Source organism: Amblyraja radiata, chromosome 13 (assembly GCF_010909765.2).
Source record: "Amblyraja radiata isolate CabotCenter1 chromosome 13, sAmbRad1.1.pri, whole genome shotgun sequence".
Lineage (NCBI taxonomy): Eukaryota > Metazoa > Chordata > Chondrichthyes > Rajiformes > Rajidae > Amblyraja > Amblyraja radiata.
The window spans coordinates 29,819,079-29,841,734 of record NC_045968.1 but is presented as its reverse complement, the minus strand read 5'-3'; the positions used below and the strand labels follow the sequence as shown (position 1 = coordinate 29,841,734).

At 39.9% G+C, this 22,656-nt stretch overlaps 1 protein-coding gene across 22 annotated transcripts in view; it reads right to left on the bottom strand.

Moving 5' to 3' along the window:
* The window catches only part of wdr33 (WD repeat domain 33), a 100,172-nt gene that overhangs the window by 31,388 nt on the left and 46,128 nt on the right, over positions 1 to 22,656 (bottom strand). For 21 of the 22 annotated variants that reach the window (XM_033031556.1, XM_033031557.1, XM_033031561.1 and 18 more), the window contains 2 exons: positions 1,802 to 1,928; positions 169 to 323 (listed from right to left, as the gene is read on the bottom strand). In XM_033031556.1, coding sequence (XP_032887447.1) covers positions 169 to 323; positions 1,802 to 1,928 — 282 coding nt within the window. Of the gene's footprint in view, positions 1 to 168; positions 324 to 1,801; positions 1,929 to 13,959; positions 13,983 to 22,656 lie in introns of those variants that run through there. The other variant, XM_033031580.1, reaches the window with a different exon arrangement.

Genomic DNA, 22,656 nt, shown 5'->3' with positions numbered 1-22,656 from the left:
TTGACTTTGTTCAGATGCCCATGGATCTGGACAAATGCACCAAAATGCTTGTTGCATCCTTGAGAACTGACAGAATTCTAGATTGAGATTTTACGATTGTTGCCTGACTGCAATCCAAGGATATGCGCATACTGTCCTGAGATCTTGGAAATGGCAATGACTACTTACCTGTAGCCTCTTTTTTGTGTCCTCTGAAAACCTGTAACTCATCCTTTAAGTTCCGAATGTCAAACATTTTGCAGAGATGATCACGTGATGCCGTAAGAAGCCAGTTCCCATTCTGATTCCATTTAACTTCCATCACTGTGTTCTTGTGAGCATGACTGGGAAGAATTGTCACAATCAACATAAAACAATGGGCTCCTTTATGGAGCAATCATAAAATAATCTCATGGTCCTGCTTACAATCTTCCTGGCTTCTAACACGTGTCTAATTGTTGAATATGATTACTTTGCCCCAACCAAATTAGACTGTCAATAAAAGCATTCTACACTTCAACATCCAGAAATTTTGCCTAATGTCTTTTCTCAATGCCTGATATTTTTACGTTGCTTTCTGCAACCGCAAGAAAGAATACTTTCCCACTTTATGGAATTCCAAAATGTAAACAAAGTACTATTAAATCTCCTCTCTCATTTTTTTACATATGCCACCATCTCAACTCTCTCCCTATAAGGTTATCATGCTGAGGAATCGTGTCATGTCTGATGTCCTTTAAACTGTGCTCAAAACTACAAGATTATTTAAAATTAATCCCAGTAAATTTTGTTAGGCCCTATTTAGAAAATATAGTGCACTGCACTAAGTTCAACGTTTGAAAAGATATGGCTGACCTCGCCAGTCATTTTGTTCTTTTACCTGCAGCCATGTATAAGTAAAATAGAGACCTAAGAGATAGCAGACGCTGAAATCGTGAGCAAAAAAAGCAAACTGCTGGAGGAAATCAGCAGGTCAAGCAACATCTGTGACGGGAAAATACATGACATTTCTTCTATTGGAGAAGAGTCCTGACCTGAAATGTCATCTGTCCATTTCCCTCCACAGATGCAACCTAACTTCCTCCTGCACTTTGTTTTTGCTCATAAATAATATTATGTATATTATTTATTATATAAAATGCTGGACCCAAACAACACCGTATATTGCAAAAAAAAATCTGCAGGGGGAACAGAAGTGCCCAGATGACACAAAACGTCATCCGTCCATTTCCCTCCATGCTACCTGAGTTACTCCACCAGTTCACTTTTGCTGCTGCATCTGCAGTCTCTTGAGGCATCATATCTTGCTCCCTATTAATATCCGAGTTACTTTAGAATTATTGCCATCGTAAAGAACACAATTTAGTAGTGGATGTTGCTAATTTAGAATACTTTTTATCCTTGCTCCCCAGGGAAGAGATACAAAATGCTTAAGTGAGTGACTATATCTTGGCAGCAGTTTGTGATTACAGGTATTCATGAGCTCCTTTAGCGCTTAGACTGATCATGACTGATTTGAAACTTTCCCTTTCAAATGAGGATTACAGCAACTCTGGTCCACCCATTAAAACCAATCAACAAGAAGTGCTTTGGCCTCTGACCACAATAGGTCACAGCTTGGCAGTGCAGAATCCATTACAGAGAATAGTTATTTTCTTTTGTCTTTATTTTATCTTGGCTAGCTGAGACTCCATGAAATTAAGATTTGAAATTACTGTCAAGTTTCTCTGTGTTAGTTTAAGTAAATTAATCCCATCAGTTTAAGTAGTCCAGGGTACACAAATACTGTAAATATTGTCCACATTGAAACATCATGACTTACAGTGTTGCAAGACTCTGACCCGTCTTAGGATCCCAGAATTTGATTGGCTGTTGGCTGTCTTTACTTCCAGATACAACCAATCCCTTGGTCGGATGCCAGTCTACACACTTCACATCAGCACCATGTCCTAGTGGGAGCACAAACACAATTGAGTATTATTCAGAATAAACTATTCCACAATCTTCTCATTAAATTGCATTTTGAACTCACTCATCAATCTGCATGGACAGAAATCAACCAATTCTTAGCAAGTCACTTGTTCACCCCAAAACAACTCAAGGTGAGAAAAAACTTTTTCACCCAGAGTTGTGAATTGATGGAATTTCCTGCCACAGAGGGCAGTGGAGGCCAAATCACTGGATGGATTTAAGAGAGAGTTAGATAGAGCTCTAGGGGCTAGTGGAGTCAAGGGATATGGGGAGAAGGCAGGCACGGGTTATTGATAGGGGACGATCAGCCATGATCACAATGAATGGCAGTGCTGGCTCGAAGGGACGAATGGCCTCCTCCTACACCTATTTTCTATGTTTCTATCCTTTGCACGTGAGTAAACTACTTTACCCCAGCAGCAGACAGCCCCGTTATATTAACAATGCACTCAACTAATGCACAATATGTGTAGCCCATCTTCGTACTCAGCTCAGTAAGCAAATACACTTCCTCTCAACAATGTAGATAAAGGTTTACAGCAAAGCGACATGCGATAACTTGGTTCTGAAAATAAGTTGATCCTATCTTACACCAACATATAACCATTCCACAAAATCTAACCAAGTTCACTGAACTCTTCGTTAAGTAGGTAACGGAATTATTTACTAAAAATTCACTTTGAAGTCAGTCGGAAAGAGGTCCTGACTCATCCATCCGGCAGTTATTTAAAGTTAGAGGCACAAGAAGTATCGCAGATGCTCCATTTAAACAGAATGAATGGTCTATTGTGAAAAATCAGTTTGCTCCATACTAGATTTAGGAAACATAATTTATAAATCTCACTTCATGTTTGAGGTACTTGCCTAGTCGGCTCCAAACCAGAGAATCTGCGAGCGTAGCACAGACCTCTGACAAAATAGTGTTAGTTTTCTGCTTTCACCATTGTCTCCATGTGATTTTACTGCACTTTTCAAACACTGTAAAGCAATTAATACCTTTACTAACTAAATAATAGCAACAGCACTAACTGATCTACTCACACCAGGAATTCGACATTTGATTATGTTCAAACATGCAAAATACTGGTGTCCTAATTCATACCATGACCTGCACATTTATTCTTTGATTTCTATAAATCAAGGGGTTCCAACCCGACGTTAGTGTTTCCAGCACCATCCTCCCTGGCTACCCAAGCTCCAGCATCTACAAAGCTCCAATCCCTGCAGAATTGGAGTATCGACAAGTAATCACATCATTTGTCATTGCAGTTTTAGACGATTTCCATTGGTCTCAATCCTTCAGTTAATTTCCTTGATTTCATTCCATGCTATCCAACTTTTCCATTTTCCATCTGCTGTCATCTGTACCCAGACCACTTGCTACCCAGTGTTCATCTGCACTTGATGCTCTACAACTAGTGGCAGAGTGTTGTGTATTTCTCACCACCTTGAAAGGCACTATAATTTTCCTCTGAATTTATACTTTCCTTACCAACCACTACCAAAATCGTTTTGACATTCAATTTAACAAAATTAAACAACTTAATTTTGACCGCATCTTTCATGTTCCTATAGTCAATTAATTACTTTTGAATGAAGAAAGTGCATGAACCAATTTGCACACCACACCCCTCTCCAGCCATTCCCCACATTCAGCGGTGTTAATCAGCTTTAGGGAAGTTGTTCAAAAGGGAACTGCAGATGCTGGAATATCGAAGGTACACAAAATTGCTGGGGAAACTCAGCGGGTGCAGCAGCATCTATGGAGCGAAGGAAATAGGCGACGTTTCGGGCCGAAACCCTTCTTCAGTAATTTTAAAAGCCACTATATTGCCCCATTGCTTAGCCCATGGTGTAAGCAGTCCTTTGCAAGCTTTAGGGAAGTTGTTGAGGTAGAAACATTGGTCAGAATGTTCTCCCCTGTTGAGTAAAGAACTTTTAATATCCATTTGAGCGCAGAATGATTCTTGGGTATAACAATTCATCTGAAAGATGGCATCCCCAACAGAAGAAGATTATCTCAGTACTGCACTGTAAATTCCAGTGGATGGACTTGGACCCAGGACTTTCTGATTTCAAAACAATCCGATTCACTACCAGAAAAGTGTAAACTGCTCTGCAACATTTACAACTGTTGTTGAGAACACAAATTAGTTAAACATTTTCACTATCTTTACTCCTAATTTAGAGCTAATAAATCATTTAATTAACAGCATGCAGCACTTTTACCCTTTTGTGGCAGAGAAAAACGTATTGAATAGAAATGGAAGAATTAGAAAGCAAGGGAAAAATGCATGGTAGATATTTGTGGTTAATTTTGCAGCTGGAAGGGCAACCATGAATGGTGCACCAATAGAAGGCAATTAGTCATATGCCGGGGTCGAATTGTAATTTTAAAAGCCACTATATTGCCCCATTGCTTAGCCCATGGTGTAAGCAGTCCTTTGCAAGTAGATGTCAACAAAAACAAGGCTCAATGATTTGGCTGGGCTTTACATTAATAAAACTGTAATTTAATCCATGAGACAAGACTACTAAGGGGAAATTAAGTTAGGCTTTGTAGAATTGAGGAACAGTTCCAAGATAATGATTAATTGACCTCTCTATGTGAACAGCTGATGTAGATTTTAAAGCTTTTAATTTTTTTTTAAACAAATGATATTTAAAGTCAAGGTGGAATTACTTTTAACATATATTGAAAGCAAGTTGAGGACATTTTAATAAGTGATATTTGCTGCGACGAAATGCAGTTTAAAAATATTTTTGTCTGATGTCATTACTTGAAATGGAGCAAAAGATATGTCAGTTATACACAGACAAACTGGGCACTTATAACGCACAGAGAATATTACCAAGGGGCAATTCTCATATCTCTGATCCTTCCCTTTTTCTACATTTTTTTTTGCTATCTCAAGGGGTAGGTTAGTAACTAATATGCATTACAAATCAACAGACTTCCACAGCTATTTTGATCACACATCCACCAGTCAGCTTCCCTACTTGTTTTGGTGAGATTTCTCACACCAGTGCTCTAAGATTTTTTATTTTTTTATTTTTTTATCCATGGCATCCTCTCCATTACATTTGATAGGGGTCTTTTATTGCATCTGAACCACTTACACAGTTCTGCTCACCAACTCTTCTCCCATCCACAGGTGGGAAAGATCTTTGGCAGTCCTCACATTCCACCTTCCCAGCTTCCATATTCAATAAATACTGTTGACACACACCATCAACTACAGGGAAAGGTTTATGGCAGAGGTACTAACTGAGTACTTGGCATCTCCAGTTGCCAATGGAGATACAGCATCCAAAGTCACAGTAAGTGGAAATTGTCATTATTGGATGATAGCATTTGAAAAAGAACGGTACAAGAAAAGATTGAAGTCATCAGGTCTGAATGGAATGCATCTAGGCAAATGTAGACGTGAAAAGTGGAAAATACACACAGTGCCCTCCATAATGTTTGGGACAAAGGCCCGTCATTTATTTATTTGCCTCTGCACTCCACAATTTGGGATTTGTAATAGAAAAAAAAAATCACATATGGTTAAAAGTGCACATTGTCAAAATTTAATTATAGCCATTTTTACACATTTTAGTTTCACCATGTAGAAATTACAGCAGTGTTGACACATAGTCCCCCCCCATTTCAGGACATCATAATGTTTGGGACACAGCAATGTCATGTAAATGAAAGTAGACATGTTTAGTATTTTGTTGCATATCCTTTGCGTGCAATGACTGCTTGAAGTCTGCGATCCATGGATATCACCAGTTGCTGGGTGTCTTCTCTGGTGATGCTCTGCCAGGCCTGTATGCAGCCATCTTTAGCTTATGCTTGTATTGGGGGGATTGTCCCCTTCAGTTTTCTCTTCAGCATATAAAAGGCATGCTCATTTGGGTTCAGATGGGGTGATTGACTTGGCCACTCAAGAATTGACCATTTTTTACTTTGAAAAACTCATTTGTTGCTTTAGCAGTGTGTTTGGGATCATTGTCTTCTTGTAGAATGAACCGCCAGCCAATGAGTTTTGAGGCATTTGTTTGAACTTGAGCAGATAGGATGTGTCTATACACTTCAGCATTCATTATGCTACTACCATCAGAAGTTGTATCATCAATGAAGATAAGTGAGCCAGTACCTTCAGCAGCCATACATGCCCAGGCTATAACACCCCCACCACCATGTTTCACAGATTAGGTGGTATGCTTTGGATCTTGGGCAGTTTCTTCTCTCCTCCATACTTTGATCTTGCCTTCACTCTGATATGGTAATCTTCATCTCATCTGTCCACAAGACCTTTTTCCAGAACTGTGGTTGCTTTTTATGTACTTCTTGGCAAACTGTAACCTGGCCATCCTATTTTTCTAGCTAACCAGTGGTTTGCATCTTGCAGCGTTCCTTGGTATTTCTGTTCATGAAGTCTTCTGCGGACAGTGATCATTGACAAATCCACACCTGACTCTTGAAGAGTGGTTCCGATCTTTCGGCCAGGTGTTTGGGGATTTTTCTTTATTATAGAGAGAATTCTTCTGACATCTGTGGAGGTCTTCCTTGGCCTGCCAGTCCCTTTGCAATTAGTAAGCTCACCAGTGCACTCTTTCTTCTTAATGATGTTCCAAACAGTTGATTTTGGTAAGTCTTAGGTTTGTCTGATGTCTCTAACAGTTTTTTGTAAGTTTCTGCCATAGAGGGAGTACAGAGAAGGTTCACCAGACTGATTCCTGGGATGTCAGGACTTTCATATGAAGAAAGACTGGATAGACTCGGTTTGTACTCGCTAGAATTTAGAAGATTGAGGGGGGATCTTATAGAAACTTACAAAATTCTTAAGGGGTTGGACAGGCTAGATGCAGGAAGATTGGTTCCGATGTTGGGGAAGTCCAGAACAAGGGGTCACAGTTTAAGGATAAGGGGGAAATATTTTAGGACCAAGATGAGGAAAACATTTTTCATACAGAGTGGTGAATCTCTGGAATTCTCTGCCACAGAAGGTAGTTGAGGCCAGTTCATTGGCTATATTTAAGAGGGAGTTAGATGTGGCCCTTGTGGCTAAAGGGATCAGGGGGTATGGAGAGAAGGCAGGTACAGGATACTGAGTTGGATGATCAGCCATGATCATATTGAATGGCAGTGCAGGCTCGAAGGGCCGAATGGCCTACTCCTGCACCTATTTTCTATGTTTCTCACTCATAATGGCTTCTTTGACTACATTGACATAACTTTGGTCCTCATGTTGATAAACAGCAATAAAAGTTTCCAAATGTGATGGAAAGACTGGAGGGAAGATTCGGTGCTGAGAGCTCTCTTATGCCTGCATTAAGGAGGCAATTAAACACACCTGTACAATTACAAACACCAGTGAAGCCATGTGTCCCAAACATCACGGTGCCCTGAAATGGGGGGACTATGTATAAACACGGGTATAATTTTGGCATTTAATAAAATCTGACAATGTGCACTTTAACCACATGTAATTTTTTCTATTACAAATCTCAAATTGTGGAGTACAGAGGTAAATAAATAAATGATGGGTCTGTCCCAAACATTATGGAGGGCACTGTAGATACTGGACAAAAAGTTGAAACATTGAAAATATATCTTTATGCAAAAATAATTTAAGGATAAACTCATCAACTACAGACATTATTTTTGTGTGTTAAGAAGCAAAGGATTGATGAAGCTAATCCGGATAACGTACATTTGGACTTCCAAGATTTGCTAGTGTGCCTTGCAATAGACTTGTCAGCAAAACTGAATATCCTGAAATACAAGGTGCAGTGCCAACAGGAATATAACAGCGAGTGGTAAGAAACAGAGTTATGGCTCAACAATCATTTGTCAAACCTGATGAAGATACAATGGTCTTCCCCTGCACCACCACTTTTATTGATATAGTAATGGCTTGGAGATGTATGGCTTCAAAATGTGCAGATGATGTGGAACTTGGAAATAAAGAGTGTGGAGAATAATGAAAAAAAGTCAGATAAGCAAATTGTTGGAGTGGGTTAGCGTGGGGCAGATATAATTTAACGGAAAAGAGTGCAAAATGTCACATTTTAATAAGAACAACATGGAGCAACATAAAAGCTGAAGGATGCAAGTCAAAGTTCCAAAGTTGCCACAATGTTAAGAAAGGTTGTTTTCTCCAATGTTTTCGATCTACAATTTATTTGGTATACATCATTGGATCAGCAGAGAAAATGTATCAAAAACAAAAGTATATTTAAGACAAATAGAAGAATAAATTCTGCCAATTAATGAATTTTCTTAAAAAAAACTTGGTACTAAGTATAGCCTGGTAACACAGTAGAAGCAAGAATAAGGGGTAAGCCATTTGGAATGGAGACAAGGAAACACTTTTTTCTCACATAGTTGTGAGTCTGTGGAATTCTCTGCCTCAGAGGGCAGTGGAGGCCGGTTCTCTGGATACTTTCAAGAGAGAGCTAGATAGGGCTCTTAAAGATAGCGGAGTCAAGGGATATGGGGAGAAGGCTGGAACGGGGTACTGATTGGGGATGATCAGCCATGATCACATTGAATGGCGATGCTGGCTCGAAGGGCCGAATGGCCTACTCCTGCATCTATTGTCCATTGTCTAAGTGTGCACCCATGTTGATTGCATGAGGACCTTAGAACCATACCATAGGGAGGAGCAGTTGGAACATAAAAAAAAAAAAACAGGACGAGAAAGTTTAGAAATATAAATGAAATATACACTAAGTAAGCAGTCAGTGATGGTCAATCGCGTGTTCGGACTGGGAACAGCCTTGCAGACTCAACAGCTTTCCAGCAAATTCAGCTGATCAGCATTTCTAACATTTACATATCATATTTCTAGCATTCAATTTTTTTTCCTTCTATAAAACTTAAGGTAATTATTCTACTTTATCCCCACACACCTTCTTAAACTGAATCTTTAATTAAATCATCTGTGTACAAGGAAGGATTTCAGACGCAATGTTTAATGCATTAGTGAATTAAAAGAGATAAGGCTAATGAGAAAGGACATGCTCAATTAAACACTTAAAATCTATAGAATACTGTGTGGCGGTCCCTGTGGGGTAGGCCACTCCTTGGATCATCCCCCTCGCCGATTGAGGGACAGGGGCGTTGGTCTGCCACGGGGTTTCCAGACGACCCCCGAGGGGTGGAGATAAGGGTGTCGGGTGTGTGTTCTCGTACGGCTACCATTAAAAAAGCTTCTTTTGAATCCGCCTGGTGTCCGGTCTTTTCCTGACCTCGACCAGGCCACTACACTGGTGACCCCGCGTCGTTCATCACGCATCGTGATGGAGAATAACGCCGTTGCTTAATAAGCTCCGTCTAGCTCGGGAGGAGTTCCGCCAGATGGAGGCGATGGGCATCGTGCGTCCCTCCGGTAGCCCATGGGCCTCACCGCTCCACATGGTCTCTAAGAAGAACGGGGGCTGGCGCCCGTGTGGGGATTACCGTCGCCTGAACGATGCGACCGTCGCCGACAGGTATCCGGTCCCGCACATTCAGGACTTCAATGCCCATCTTGCTGGAGCATCCATATTTTCCAAGGTGGACCTCGTGCGGGGGTACAATCAGATTCCGGTCCGCCCCGACGATATCCCGAAGACGGCAATTATCACACCATTTGGTCTGTTCGAGTTTGTGCGGATGCCACAACAACCACCTGTGCTCGAGCATTGCTGGCGCACTGGATCGCCCGGTTCGGTGTTCCACTGGACATAACGTCCGACCGGGGGCCTCAGTTCACGTCAGAGCTGTGGTCGGCCATGGCACGCCTCCTGGGTGTTCGTCTGCACCACACGACGGCGTACCACCCGCAGTCGAACGGCCTAGTGGAGCGGTTTCACCGGCAGCTTAAGGGTGCCCTGAGGGCGCGGCTCACTGACCCAGACTGGGTAGACGCTCTACCGTGGGTTTTGCTGGGGATACGCACCGCACCCAAGGAGGACTTGGCCTCCTCCTCCGCCGAGTTGGTGTATGGGTCTCCGTTAACGGTGCCCGGGGAGTTCATCCCGCCGGCACGTGGCCAGGTGGAGCAGCCTTCGGACACTCTGCAACGTCTTCGGCAGACGGTGGGCAAGCTGGCGCCGGTGCCCACGTCTCGTCATGGGTCCTTCCGTCCGCACGTTCCCTCTGCTCTGGAGAACTGCCAGTTTGTTTTTCTGCGCAGGGATGCACATCGGACACCTCTACAGCGGCCGTACGAAGGTCCCTTCCGGGTCTTGGAACATGGCTCGTCGACTTTCGTCCTGGACATTGGGGGTCGGCGTGAGACTGTTTCAGTTGCGCGGTTGAAGCCAGCACATATCGATATCGATCGGCCGGCGCTGGTAGCGCTGCCCCGAAAGCGAGGGCGGCCCCTGTCTAGGGTACCTCCTCCTCTGGCTACTTCGTCCCCCGCACTTGTTGACCAGGCGCCTGTTCCAGGGCCGAGCGTTGTGTGCACCCGGGCTGGCCGCCGTGTACGCCCTCCTGTCCGTTTCGTACCTCGGGTACTTGGGGGGGGGGTCCTGTGGCGGTCCCTGTGGGGTAGGCCACTCCTTGGATCATCCCCCTCGCCGATTGAGGGACAGGGGCGTTGGTCTGCCACGGGGTTTCCAGACGACTCCCGAGGGGTGGAGATAAGGGTGTCGGGTGTGTGTTCTCGTACGGCTACCATTAAAAAAGCTTCTTTTGAATCCGCCTGGTGTCCGGTCTTTTCCTGACCTCGACCAGGCCACTACAACTGTTTGAATTATACCTGGTAGCTTGAAACACAAAGCGCTGAAGGAGCTCAGCATATCTGGAGGGAATGGACAGATGGCATTTCAGATCGGTACCCATCCGAAGAAGCATCAGGAAACATTGTCTGTCCATTCCCTCCACTGATGCTGCCTGACCTGCTGAGCTCCTCCAGCAATTTGTGCTTTGCGCAAGATGACAGCACATGCAATTTATCGTGTCTCCGTATAACTGGCAGTGCATTTACCTACTGTGTCACTGTGCAGCAATGAGTGCTATCATTTTTTATCTACAATGTGCAGTAATCATAAACAAGAATTAAACTATAAATATATCCTTTGTGGAACAAACATAAAGGAATGGTAGTGAAAGACATATATAAAGCATCTTTCATAACTTAAAAGTAAATGGGAAAATCTCCAGCTGGGACCAAGAGCAGTGAACCCTTGAATTCCACAGGGTGGTAGCATATTCGTGATTCTTATTGCTCGATCTGCCTTGGGCTGGATTTGGGTTTGGGTGAATGTGTTTATTTTGTGGCTTGCATAAATTAATCGAGAATAGTTCCATAACATTTAATTTATTAAGGAAACCCAAGTTGAACTGTTACAGACCTGAGCACTGCCTTACAGTGAAAATAATTAGGTAGTTTGTCAATGTGGACAAGTAAAAGCAAGATTACACACTTCAAAAGACAGCCATAGCACACAATACGCCTCTTATTTTGGAATGGATGAAAGTAGGTATTTGTAAGATTGCCCAAACCCAAATCCAGCCCAAGGCACATCGAGCAATAGGAATTACGAATATGCTACCAACGTCAGAGTTATAAAATCACACTTTAATTGAAAAAACACTCCCTTCCATTGTGAAATTGGGGAAAGATCATCAATAGTGAAGTGTTGTTGACCAATCACAAAGATGAGAAAAGTTTCATTGATAAAACAAGTTTGTTGTGGATATGGCGAAGTTGAAACCGGTAACCTGTTCAAATTGATGCTAATGCATGAATAAAAACAATGGTGCCTTGCAAGGATGAGTTTTAGTTGCAACTGCTCACATCCATAAATGATTTAGATAATAGGATACAGTCATGTGTTAATGCTTGACAATAAGGAAAAGCTAGGTGGTGTTGTAACCAGTTTAGATAAAACTTTACACTCAATATAAAGCCATCAATTTTGCAATTCAAGTCTTTTTTAAATGCGCTAGATTAGAAGTTCAAAAAGCCTTGAGGTCCAAAATTAGGGGAAATCCCCCAAATCCCCATAGTTAATACTATGACAAACTTTTGAAGATAAATTAGAATGTATAAAAATCTTACCAAAAATACAGATCTTCAAATACTTGATCATGGAATAATGAAAAGGCAAAATTAATGAACAAATAAATAAGAAGTATTGCAGAATGCAATATCGTTAAGACATGCACTTTTCCTCAATTTTTGATGAGGATGGATTAGAGCAAGTGGATCAGAGAACTTCCCCGCAGTTCTACTTCAGCTTAAGTTTGTGATGACAGGTTGTAGGTGATACGTCTTGGAAATAGGTTGCTGGAACAAATGATCATTTTCATTCCATTCTGCTTCGCTGTAACTTGGCACTCTGTCTTTTTTCCAGTATTAGTATGAAATTCTATGACCATTAAAGGAACCCTGACTTTCTATTTAAAAATGGAAAAGAACCAGACATGTACAGAAACACTTTAAGGAACTTTCTGATAACCTGAACCTAAACCGACCTGCTTTCCATTTGGTTCTTTGGATACTGATTGAAACTTTTTAATTATAGCAAACATTTGCAAAGAGACGGTTGGTTGCCTAAAAACAGATCATTCTGCTATAACGCAAGAGTCGCATTCCTAAGAAATCTTGCGTTATAGAAAATAGCGTTATAAAAAACAACTGTGTTAATTAACAAAAGGAAGGTAGGGGTTCGAGAGTTCCAGACTTAATAAAAAGATAATATATTTAAATGTCAACATTGTTTTTCATTTTATTTAAATTTAATTATAAAAGTTATTTATCTCACAGGATTTTCAAAAATAAAGATCTTTATTACTAGATATAATTTATTTTTTGATGCTGCAAGCTAAAAGTACTAAGGCTGTATGTTACATTGCTTAACAGAGTATCATTGCACGTGTCAATTGAAGCAACTGTTTGTCAATTTCAGTGTCCTCCTGTGGTGAAACGAGCAGCTGTGTTCTTCAGGGCCAATGGTATCTGATTGCTGCAGGGAGGTTATATGGAAACTATTTTTTCTCCTGAGAGTATTTTTCACAAAACAGCTTTTATTTCTGCTGGTTAACTTCCACAAGAACTTTTGAACGATTTTCTAGATTCCAGTTGAAAACGCGTTATAATCAATTTGGGCAGCATAAAGGTGTTGTTTATGCAGGTCGAAGATGTCACCTCATTAAAACCAGCTGCCACCAAGCTTCACAAGAAAATTAAGTTTATATGAAAAATCCTCAACTGTCTGCGTATCCATTGAAACTGGATTAATTCATGCCACTTGCCAGTATATGAAATTAATTCAAATAATTTAATACATTTAGTAAACCTCAAACATGTTATAATTTGCATGTTTATAATCTAAGCTGCTATAGAGTTTGAATAGAAAACAAATGGAAGAACATTCCTTATGTGATTTATCAATAATTGAATGCTGATAAAAGAAAACACCTTTGTCCTTGGAACATGGTATGAACTGGAATGACATCACTCCTTCTTAAATAGTATTTCATAAAGTTTCCCCGATTTGATTACATGATTATTATTTTTGACGTGGAGGTCAAACAAATAAGCAATAAAATTATGTCACAAAGGAAATCAACATAAGGATTCCGTTGAGACGAAAGTGGAAAACAAGCGGAAAATGAATAACAATCTTACAGTGCCCTCCATAATGTTTGGGACAAAGACCCATCATTTATTTATTTGCCTCTGTACTCCACAATTTTAGATATGTAATAGAAAAAAAAAATCACATGTGGTTAAAGTGCACATTGTTAGATTTTATTAAAGGCCATTTTTATACATTTTGGTTTCACCATGTAGAAATTACAGCCGTCTTTATACATTGTCCCCCCCATTTCAGGGCACCATAATGTTTGGGACACATGGCTTCACAGGCGTTTGTAATTGCTCAGGTGTGTTTAATTGCCTCTTTAATGCTGGCATAAGAGAGCTCTCAGCACCTAATCTTTCCTCCAGTCTTTCCATCACTGCTGGAAACCTTTATTGCTGTTTGTCAACATGAGGACCAAAGTTGTGCCAATGAAAGTTAAAGAAGCCATTATGAGACTGAGAAACAAGAATAAAACTGTTAAGAGACATCAGCCAAAACTTAGGCTTACCAAAATCAACTGTTTGGAACATCATTAAGAGAGAGAGAGTACTGGTGAGCTTATTAATCGCAAAGGGACTGGCAGGCCAAGGAAGACCTCCACAGCTGATGACAGAAGAATTCTCTCTATAATAAAGAAAAATCCCCAAACACCTGTCCGACAGATCAGAAACACTCTTCAGGAATCAGGTGTAGATTTGTCAATGACCACTGTCCGCAGAAGACTTCATGAACAGAGATACAGAGGCTACACTAGAAGAATTGGATGGCCGAGTGACAGTTTGCAAAGAAGTCCTTAAAAGAGCAACCACATTTCTGGGAAAAAGGTCTTGTGGGCAGATGAGACGAAGATTAACTTATATCAGAGTGATGGCAAGAGCAAAGTATGGAGGAGAGAAGGAACTGCCCAAACGCCAAAGCATAGTAACTCTAAGACCTTTGCCTCCATCACAGTGAGGAGGTGTTTGGTGAACTCACTGTGGTGGATGTTAATTTGTGTTTATTGTGTTTTGTTATTATTACATGTATGGCTGCAGGCAACAGCATTTCGTTCAGACCGAAAGGTCTGAATGACAAATAAAGGATTCAATAAAGGATTCAATTCATCTGTGAAACATGGTGGTGGGGGTGTTATGGCCTGGGCATGTATGGTTGCAGATGGTACTGGCTCACTTATCTTCAATGATGATATAACTGCTGATGATAGTAGCAAGATGAATTCTGAAGTGTATAGACACATCCTATCTGCTCAAGTTCAAACAAATGCCTCAAAACTCATTGGCCGGCGGTTCATTCTACAGCAAGCCAATGATCCCAAAAAAATCTACTAAAGCAACAAAGGAGTTTTTCAAAGCTAAAAAAATGTTAATTCTTGAGTGGCCAAGTCAATCACCCGATCTGAACCCAAGTAAGCATGCCTTTTATATGTTGAAGAGAAAACTGAAGGGGACTAGCCCCCAAAACAAGCATAAGCTAAAGGTGGCTGCAATACAGCCACCTTTACAGAGGCAAATAAATAAATGATGGGTTTTTGTCCCAAACATTATGGAGGGCACTGTAAATATCTAAATTGACCCACTGACTAAAGTTAATTGAGTGTTATTTTTATTTGCCAATTATATAGGACCAGAGGTTTATATGCCAATTATATAGGACTGGAGCAGGAAAAATGTTCCCAATGTTGGGGGAGTCCAGAACCAGAGACCACAGTCTAAGAATAAAGGGGAGGCCATTTAAAACTGAGATGAGAAACAACTTTTTCACCCAGAGAGTTGTGAATTTGTGGAATTCTCTGCCACAGAAGGCGGTGGAGGCCAATTCACTGGATTAATTTAAAAGGGAGTTAGATAGAGCTCCAGGGGCTAGCGGAATCAAGGGATACGGGGAGAAGGCAGGCACGGGTTACTGATTGTGGATGATCAGCCATGATCACAATGAATGGCAGTGTAGGCTCGAAGGGCCAAATGGCCCCCTCCTGCATCTATTTTCTATGTTTCTATGTCAGAGCTATTATTGCTCTAGCAGCAATGACCGACCTAGAACACAATCTGTAAGTACTGGCAGACTGAGAAACTAAAACATTAAATTATTTAATCGCCATTTGGATCCATACCATTTGTACAAGAGGCCCATCAAGATAAATTGCTTGGAGACTACAAATATTTTAATTCTGTTATCACTCAGTGCATCAAGTTGGACAGCTGGGATGTTCAGTTCTATAAGGGTTTGACAGATACAGGAAAGAATGAATGAAGCGCATGTTGAATGATGCAGTTCTGACAAAGGGTTTTCGACCTGAAACGTTAACTATTTCGCTTCCCGCAGATGCAGCCCAACTTCCTTTCCACCATTATTATTTTAGATTTCCAGTGGATTGATTTTTAATTGGTAGGCGGCTGTAGCAGCAAATCCTGCGACTATTAAATAAACCATCAGACTGGGTTACTTTCTCCACCGGGAAAGTGAAGTTCTTCTTTCAAACAAGTTACACCTTTTCAAGTTACAAAACTTTCCAATATTGGCCAGTCCTGTTGGGAGCCAACTAGCATGATTGTTGTATTCAAGCCACATTCTGAAGACTCATGCTACCATGCTTTTGAGGTGCGATAGATCCTTTAATTTCTAATTACAAAGCTAGTTGATACTTAAGAGCAATGCAAGCTTGATTCGAAGCAAAGCTCAAAACAGAGCTGAAAATATCATCAGCAGGTCAATTTCCAGGAACTTAAACTAATAGCAATGTGGAAGTGGTCTTTATCACAAGGATTAGTCAGATTTAAAAAAACAATCAATTTGACAGAGGATTACTGCCCTTAACTCAAGAATTAATACAAAAAAAGTTCAGCCAATACTTAAAAGTAAATTATAATATGATAATGCACTGGTATTAATTTAGGACTTCAATTTCTAAGCTGGTTCAGATATATTGTTATCTAATTGGGCAGAATCTCTTGCTATTTCTCCATAGCCCTGTAAATGATTTTTCATGTGCATCCCCAGAAATTAAGATTACAAAAAGTGGTGGACACAGACCCGGTGTATCACTGGTACTGACCTACCCAACATTGAAGCGATCTATAGGAGATGCTGCCTCAAAAGGCAATCAGCAAAGACCCACAGCACCCTGGCTGCGCTCTCATTTCAGACCATCGGGAAGGAAGTATTGGAGTTTAAAAACCATGACCACCAGGTTCAAAAATAGCTACTTCCCAAAAACGATCAGACTCTTGAACACTACAAAACACTAAATCAACTATGAACTATGGACTGTCTTTGGTTACACTAAAAACTTTGGGAAGTTTTAAAACTTGTATTGGGGTTATTAATTTATTGACATTTTTCTTACTATATGTTATCTGTCAGTACTGTGTTTACAGGCCTGTTCGGCTGCTGCAAGCAAGAATTTAATTGTTCTGTTGTCAGTACGTATGGCAATTAAACATTCAACTCTAATTCCCTTTGAAAGTTGCTATTTCATTTGCATCCACCACTCTTTCAGGCAGTACATTCCCATAATAGTTCAAAACCTTCTTGGTCCTAAATGTTCTTCACTGGTCCTTTTGTTAATTATTTTATACCATGGCTTCTTCTGATTCCCAAAGAAAGTTGCCAGTGTTTTAGTATAATGTTTTAATTTCATTCATTTATAAAATTATATTTTAAAAACATTATTTGTTCATTTATTTAACCGCCATTTATGGAATCGTGCTTTATGTAAACTCTTTAAATTTTATCTGCCCATAATTATGTGGGTGGAATTCATATGCAGTTGGAGGCATGTTTGCGGCTGGGATTCTCACGCAGACGCCCTAATAATTAGTTTAATTTAGTTTGAAGAAACATGGAGGAGCGGTCACAGCTTTCCACCATGCACGAGTTTGGCTACGAGTAAGATCAAAATGTACTTAAACAAGAAGTTTGGATGAATATCTTACTGTTTTTACTACTGCAATAAAGAAACTATTAATTAAGACTGTGTTTTGGAAGATTTATCTTTCTACGGCATTTTATGTCTCGTGGACAGCTCGTGAATGCCTATCGATAATCTCCTAAACCCGTCTTCAATCATAGTGACAGAGGAATCCTTGAAACGATATAAAAATCTGTCACTACACCAGTAGTAATTATACTTTGGATGTACTTCATTGTCTGAACTGCAATACCGTGCCATCTGAGTGGCTGTGGTTGAGAAATACCTTGTAGAAAAGTGGTAAAAAATACATCTACGCTATCATTGAAAATCAGCTTCATATTACCGACAGCTAATATACCAGAAGAGACAGTTGAGAGGAATAGATCGGGTAGATGCACAGAGTCTCATGCCCAGAGTAGGTGAATCGAGGACCAGATGGCATAGGTTTAAGGTGAAGGGGGAAAAGATTTAATAGGAATCTGAGGGGTCACTTTTTCACACAAAGGGTGGTGGCTGTATGGAACGAGCTGCCAGAGGAGGTAGGTGAGCCAGGGACTATAAAACCACCTTTCTTTAACTAAAGTAAAGATACATTGACTCTTACTTTACATCTATAATTTTGTAAAGCAAGAAAATCATTGTTTTTAAGGATTTTTAACAAAACCACCCAAAAATATCATGAAATACAATACTTTATTGCCTTCTAAACTCTTAGGAATATAATTTCAATAATGAAAGAAGCAGCTGTACATTTTAATTTGGTCAGCATCTGTTGAGAATTGTATTAACAGCACGATTCCCACTAAGGTCTATTTTCGATTTCCCTTTCATAAAGTTCTTCATGTTCAGCACATTTTATCTATTAAGGTTACAACTCTTAGAAGTGCTACTTTTTTCTCCTGTTTCAAATTATTTTGTTTTGATACAATACAATACAATACAATTCAATTTATTGTCATTTGGACCCCTTGAGGTCCAAACGAAATGCCGTTTCTGCAGCCATACATTACAAACAAATAGACCCAAGACACAACATAATTTACATAAACATCCATCACATTGCTGTGATGGAAGGCCAAAAAAACTTATCTCTCCACTGCACTCCCCCCCCCCCGATGTCAGCGTCAAAGTCAAAGTCAAAGCCCCCGGCGGGCGATGGCGAATTGTCCCGTGGCCATTAAAGCCACGCCGGGTGATGCAAGGTCGCGCACCGGGTTCTTGGTGTTAGAGCCCCCGGCGCGCGCTCGCAGAGACCCGCCGCCATTCCAAGCCATTTGATCTGCATGATCCAAATATTACATGTACAAAATTGATTATGTATTTGCAAAGAAGTGCTGTAATTTAATCAAATAACTCTCCTGGAATGAAATGTAATAAAAAGCTATGGTTTAGAAGTACATTTAACAAATCATTGAAGTTGGAAGCTGACATCTGTGATTCGACAGTCTGTAACAGCGCAGAATGGATTTTAATATAAAAAGCTAGCAGATAAGAGTCAGAATCTGAGTCAAAAGGTTACATGGCATGGAAAACGACCTTTCGGCCCAACGATCCTATGCCCGCCAAGTTGCCTTCCTGAGCTAGTCCCATCAGCCCATATACCTCTCAACTTTTCCACAAACGTTTTAATTCTAATAGTCGGAAAGTGTGTGGAATTATCATGGTTTGGTTAGATCTATTTTAAACAAGACCAAGTATCATTCCCAGAGCTAATTTCTCACAATATAAAATAATTTTATACTTTAGGCTTGCGTTTCGAAAGCAATTTATCTGTGCTGTAAATATGAAGGTCCAAGAGAGAACTAAAGTCCATTATTCAGTCAATTCATTTATGGTGTGCATCAAAGCTAGAAGAAAAAGAATTGCAATAGAATCAATATACTGCTCCCACTACTTTATGTTGTGCCTGGGCTGAGAACAAAAAGTTATGATTTCTTTCCATGCAAATTGGAGCACGATCACAAAGATTGACGGACACATCATTATCAAATGATAATGGATGGAACACAGTTGACCCACATTAATGCCGAGGAGTGAAAACCACGGCCTCCTTGTGTAAGTTCAGTGCTGAACCACTGAAGACGGCATCAGCAATAAGGAAAGTCTCTGCAGATTTGTCGTTAACTTAAAAAAAGCACATAATCATGCCAGACAAGACCATTTTTTAAAATCTAGATTTTCCAGAGGAAGGTATGGTACAGACGGAAGAGAAAGTAATTATAAAATAGAGAATAGGGGACGCAGGGAAAAAAAACACAAGATAAAAAAAACAATGGAACAAAAATTGCATTTTGGGGTTTGAATAGATTGAATGACTGGAGTCTGATGAGTGCAAAATGAAAGTTGGGATACTCTACAATTCCCACCTCTGTATACAGTTGAGGTTTAAATTCTAAACTGGATTACTGCACGTATGCTGGATTTTGTCTGAAAAAATCTAGGCCAAGAACCATCTAAAAATATACAAATGGCTAGGTCATAAGAACTGATTCTAAATAGACCTGGCTTGTCAACATCATGCAATATGCAAATGTAAGGAAGGCAAGGTGGCAAGTAATCATGATGATCGTCAAGTGATTTGAATCAATAGTAATTTGGGGGAAAAAACGCCAGTTTAACTAATGGAACTGGTTGGTACTGTCGTAATGCCTGCCCTATTCTATTGTACTATGTGATTAATAAGATAACAGTATTCAAAATGGGTTTCTAAGTAAAAACATGTTTTTCCGTTTGCTTATTCTGTATTACACGGTACAACACATAATTCATGCATGAAGTAATCTAAATGTGTCAAGAGCACAGAGCTGTTCTGTAGTGCGAGGCTAACTGGAATACATTTGTTTTTGGTTTATTCACAGCTGATCAGTTCTACCTAGGAGGAAGTGCTCAGAGCAAATTTTAAAAAGATTAACTCGTGGGGAATATTGTGGACTGATTAAAACAGAGCAGACTAAAGTGCAAAACAATTTATCACATACATTAAGAGAATAGTCTCCAAAAAATTTACCGGCAGCAATAAGGGATGATGATTTGCTCTTTAGGATTACATGTGCGGCAGTTCAGTGTTGCAAGGATGTTTCGAGCATTAACACTCTGTTGCCCCCCAGTGTCCATTTTACTGCACTTCAGATATTCAATCTTAGCCAACAGCGTAGATGTTTATAAGGAGGCTACTAACATGAAACAAGGAACCGCGGTGTAGATTAGTGCTGTTATAATCAGTCACCAGCTCAAAAACAAGCCCTTCGGCCCTCCATGTCTGTGTCAAACATCAAGCATCAATATCTAAACAACATTTTAGCACACTTCCAAAAGTGACTAGACTGTAATGAAGGACAATCTTGCTTTGTACTTTCCCAACTGAAGGATACGGGGCAATTGTGCAACATGCAAAAATCAGTTTAGTGAAATCTTGAATTTAGATTAAAATAAGTCTTTAAGAGACCCAATTCATACAGTTTGCCATTCAGTGGGGTAAACAAATTAAAGAAATGGATTTGGTGACATCCATTTCACATTGTCCTCGAAAGGATTTCAAAAAAGTGACAATTAAGTGGCTCTCTGCAAAAGTACTCCAAGGATGGTTTAATTAGTAAATGGATCAATCTCACTGATCCTGTCAATGACAAAACCCAGATTAATTTCTGAAAATTATTCTCTGACGAATTTGATCTATAATGAACAAAAATGGACTGCTGTAATTGAGATGGGAAGAAAATCTGACCTGATTATATTCACAATTCGTCCCCTGTATATACATATGTCAAGGATATCTTGCATGACTTTCCTATTACTCATCTGTGGATAATGCTGAAATATTGTAAATTGCAGTGTTGAATACATATGAGGAGAAAATGTAATACCCATTATTAACTACTATATTTAATAATGTTACATTTTCTCCATAGAATGGTAAATAGGCTATATCAGCACTGTTCTTGACAGCCTTATTTGTTCAGCAATACTATGGAATTACAATAACATATCACTCATTTTTGTGCATATATGTAGCATTGAAGGTGTAACACACTGATGTACATATTTCTAGAATTGAAACCATCTCAGATTAATTCGTTAAGTATCGTCTTTATACTGGAAGAAATGTGAATCAGTGGCTACAGCTGCAGTTTTCAGAAGGCTGAACAAGTATCCACTGATGTATACTAATCATGATAAACTTGATAATTATGGCATTGGATACAACAACTCCTATGGAGCAGACTATTTATAGAAGAACTTGCTGTAATACATAACTAGTTTATATCCTAAGGTGTAATTATGCATATTTAAAAGGGACATCATCAAACTAAAAGCACACCGAACAGAACAGGCACAGGTAAATTAGGATTCATGAAATAAAAAGTGGCAAACCCCCTTCTGTCAATGGGGTAGACTGAGACTGACTCTATCTCTCTCTCTCTCTCTCCTCTCCCCCCCCCCCAAATTTCATGTTTGCGTTTTGTGTTTTTTTATGACTGTTGGCATATCAATTTCCCTCCTGGGATAAATAAAGCTATATTATATCGTATCGTAAATAGGTTGATTCCATCCCAGTGTTTTAAAGAAAGCACGAGGCATTTACAAATGCATTTGCTATAATATACCAAAGCTGTCATGATTTGCCAACTGATTGGAAAGCTGTGCACGTAGTTTTATTATTTAAGAAAGATGAGGTGATGGTGGATGAGCAGAGAATTAGTCAGCCTAATAGTTGTCAAGAAATTACTTAAGTCATAATGGAAACAAGTGGAAACAAAAAGCTCCAGGTGATCAAACAGAGCAAGACAACATTATACTGGGTAGACAAGGCCTGATGAAATGGACGAAGTAATGAACAGAGGAATATCTATAGACATTGTCTGGATGGGTTTCCACAAGTCATTTGATGAAAACCCTCAAAAGGCTGTTGGGTTTGAAGAACATTTGTAGATCTCACAATGAAATTGGCTGAACAGCCAGGGATAGGTAGGGATGATGAGCCAGTGTCTAAAATCCGCAAGCTTTGACTATTGGGGAAATGTGTTTCCCCAATTTCCCCACTTTGACTATGTGTTGGGGAAATTCATTATACTGAGATGTGACTGAGATAGAAAGCAACATATCCAAGTCTGAGGATAACACAAAAATATATTGCAAACGCTGCATTTGAAAAGCATTACATTACAAAAATATATTAATACCTGGTGCGTGTTAACATTATGGCTGATTTCAACATGGAC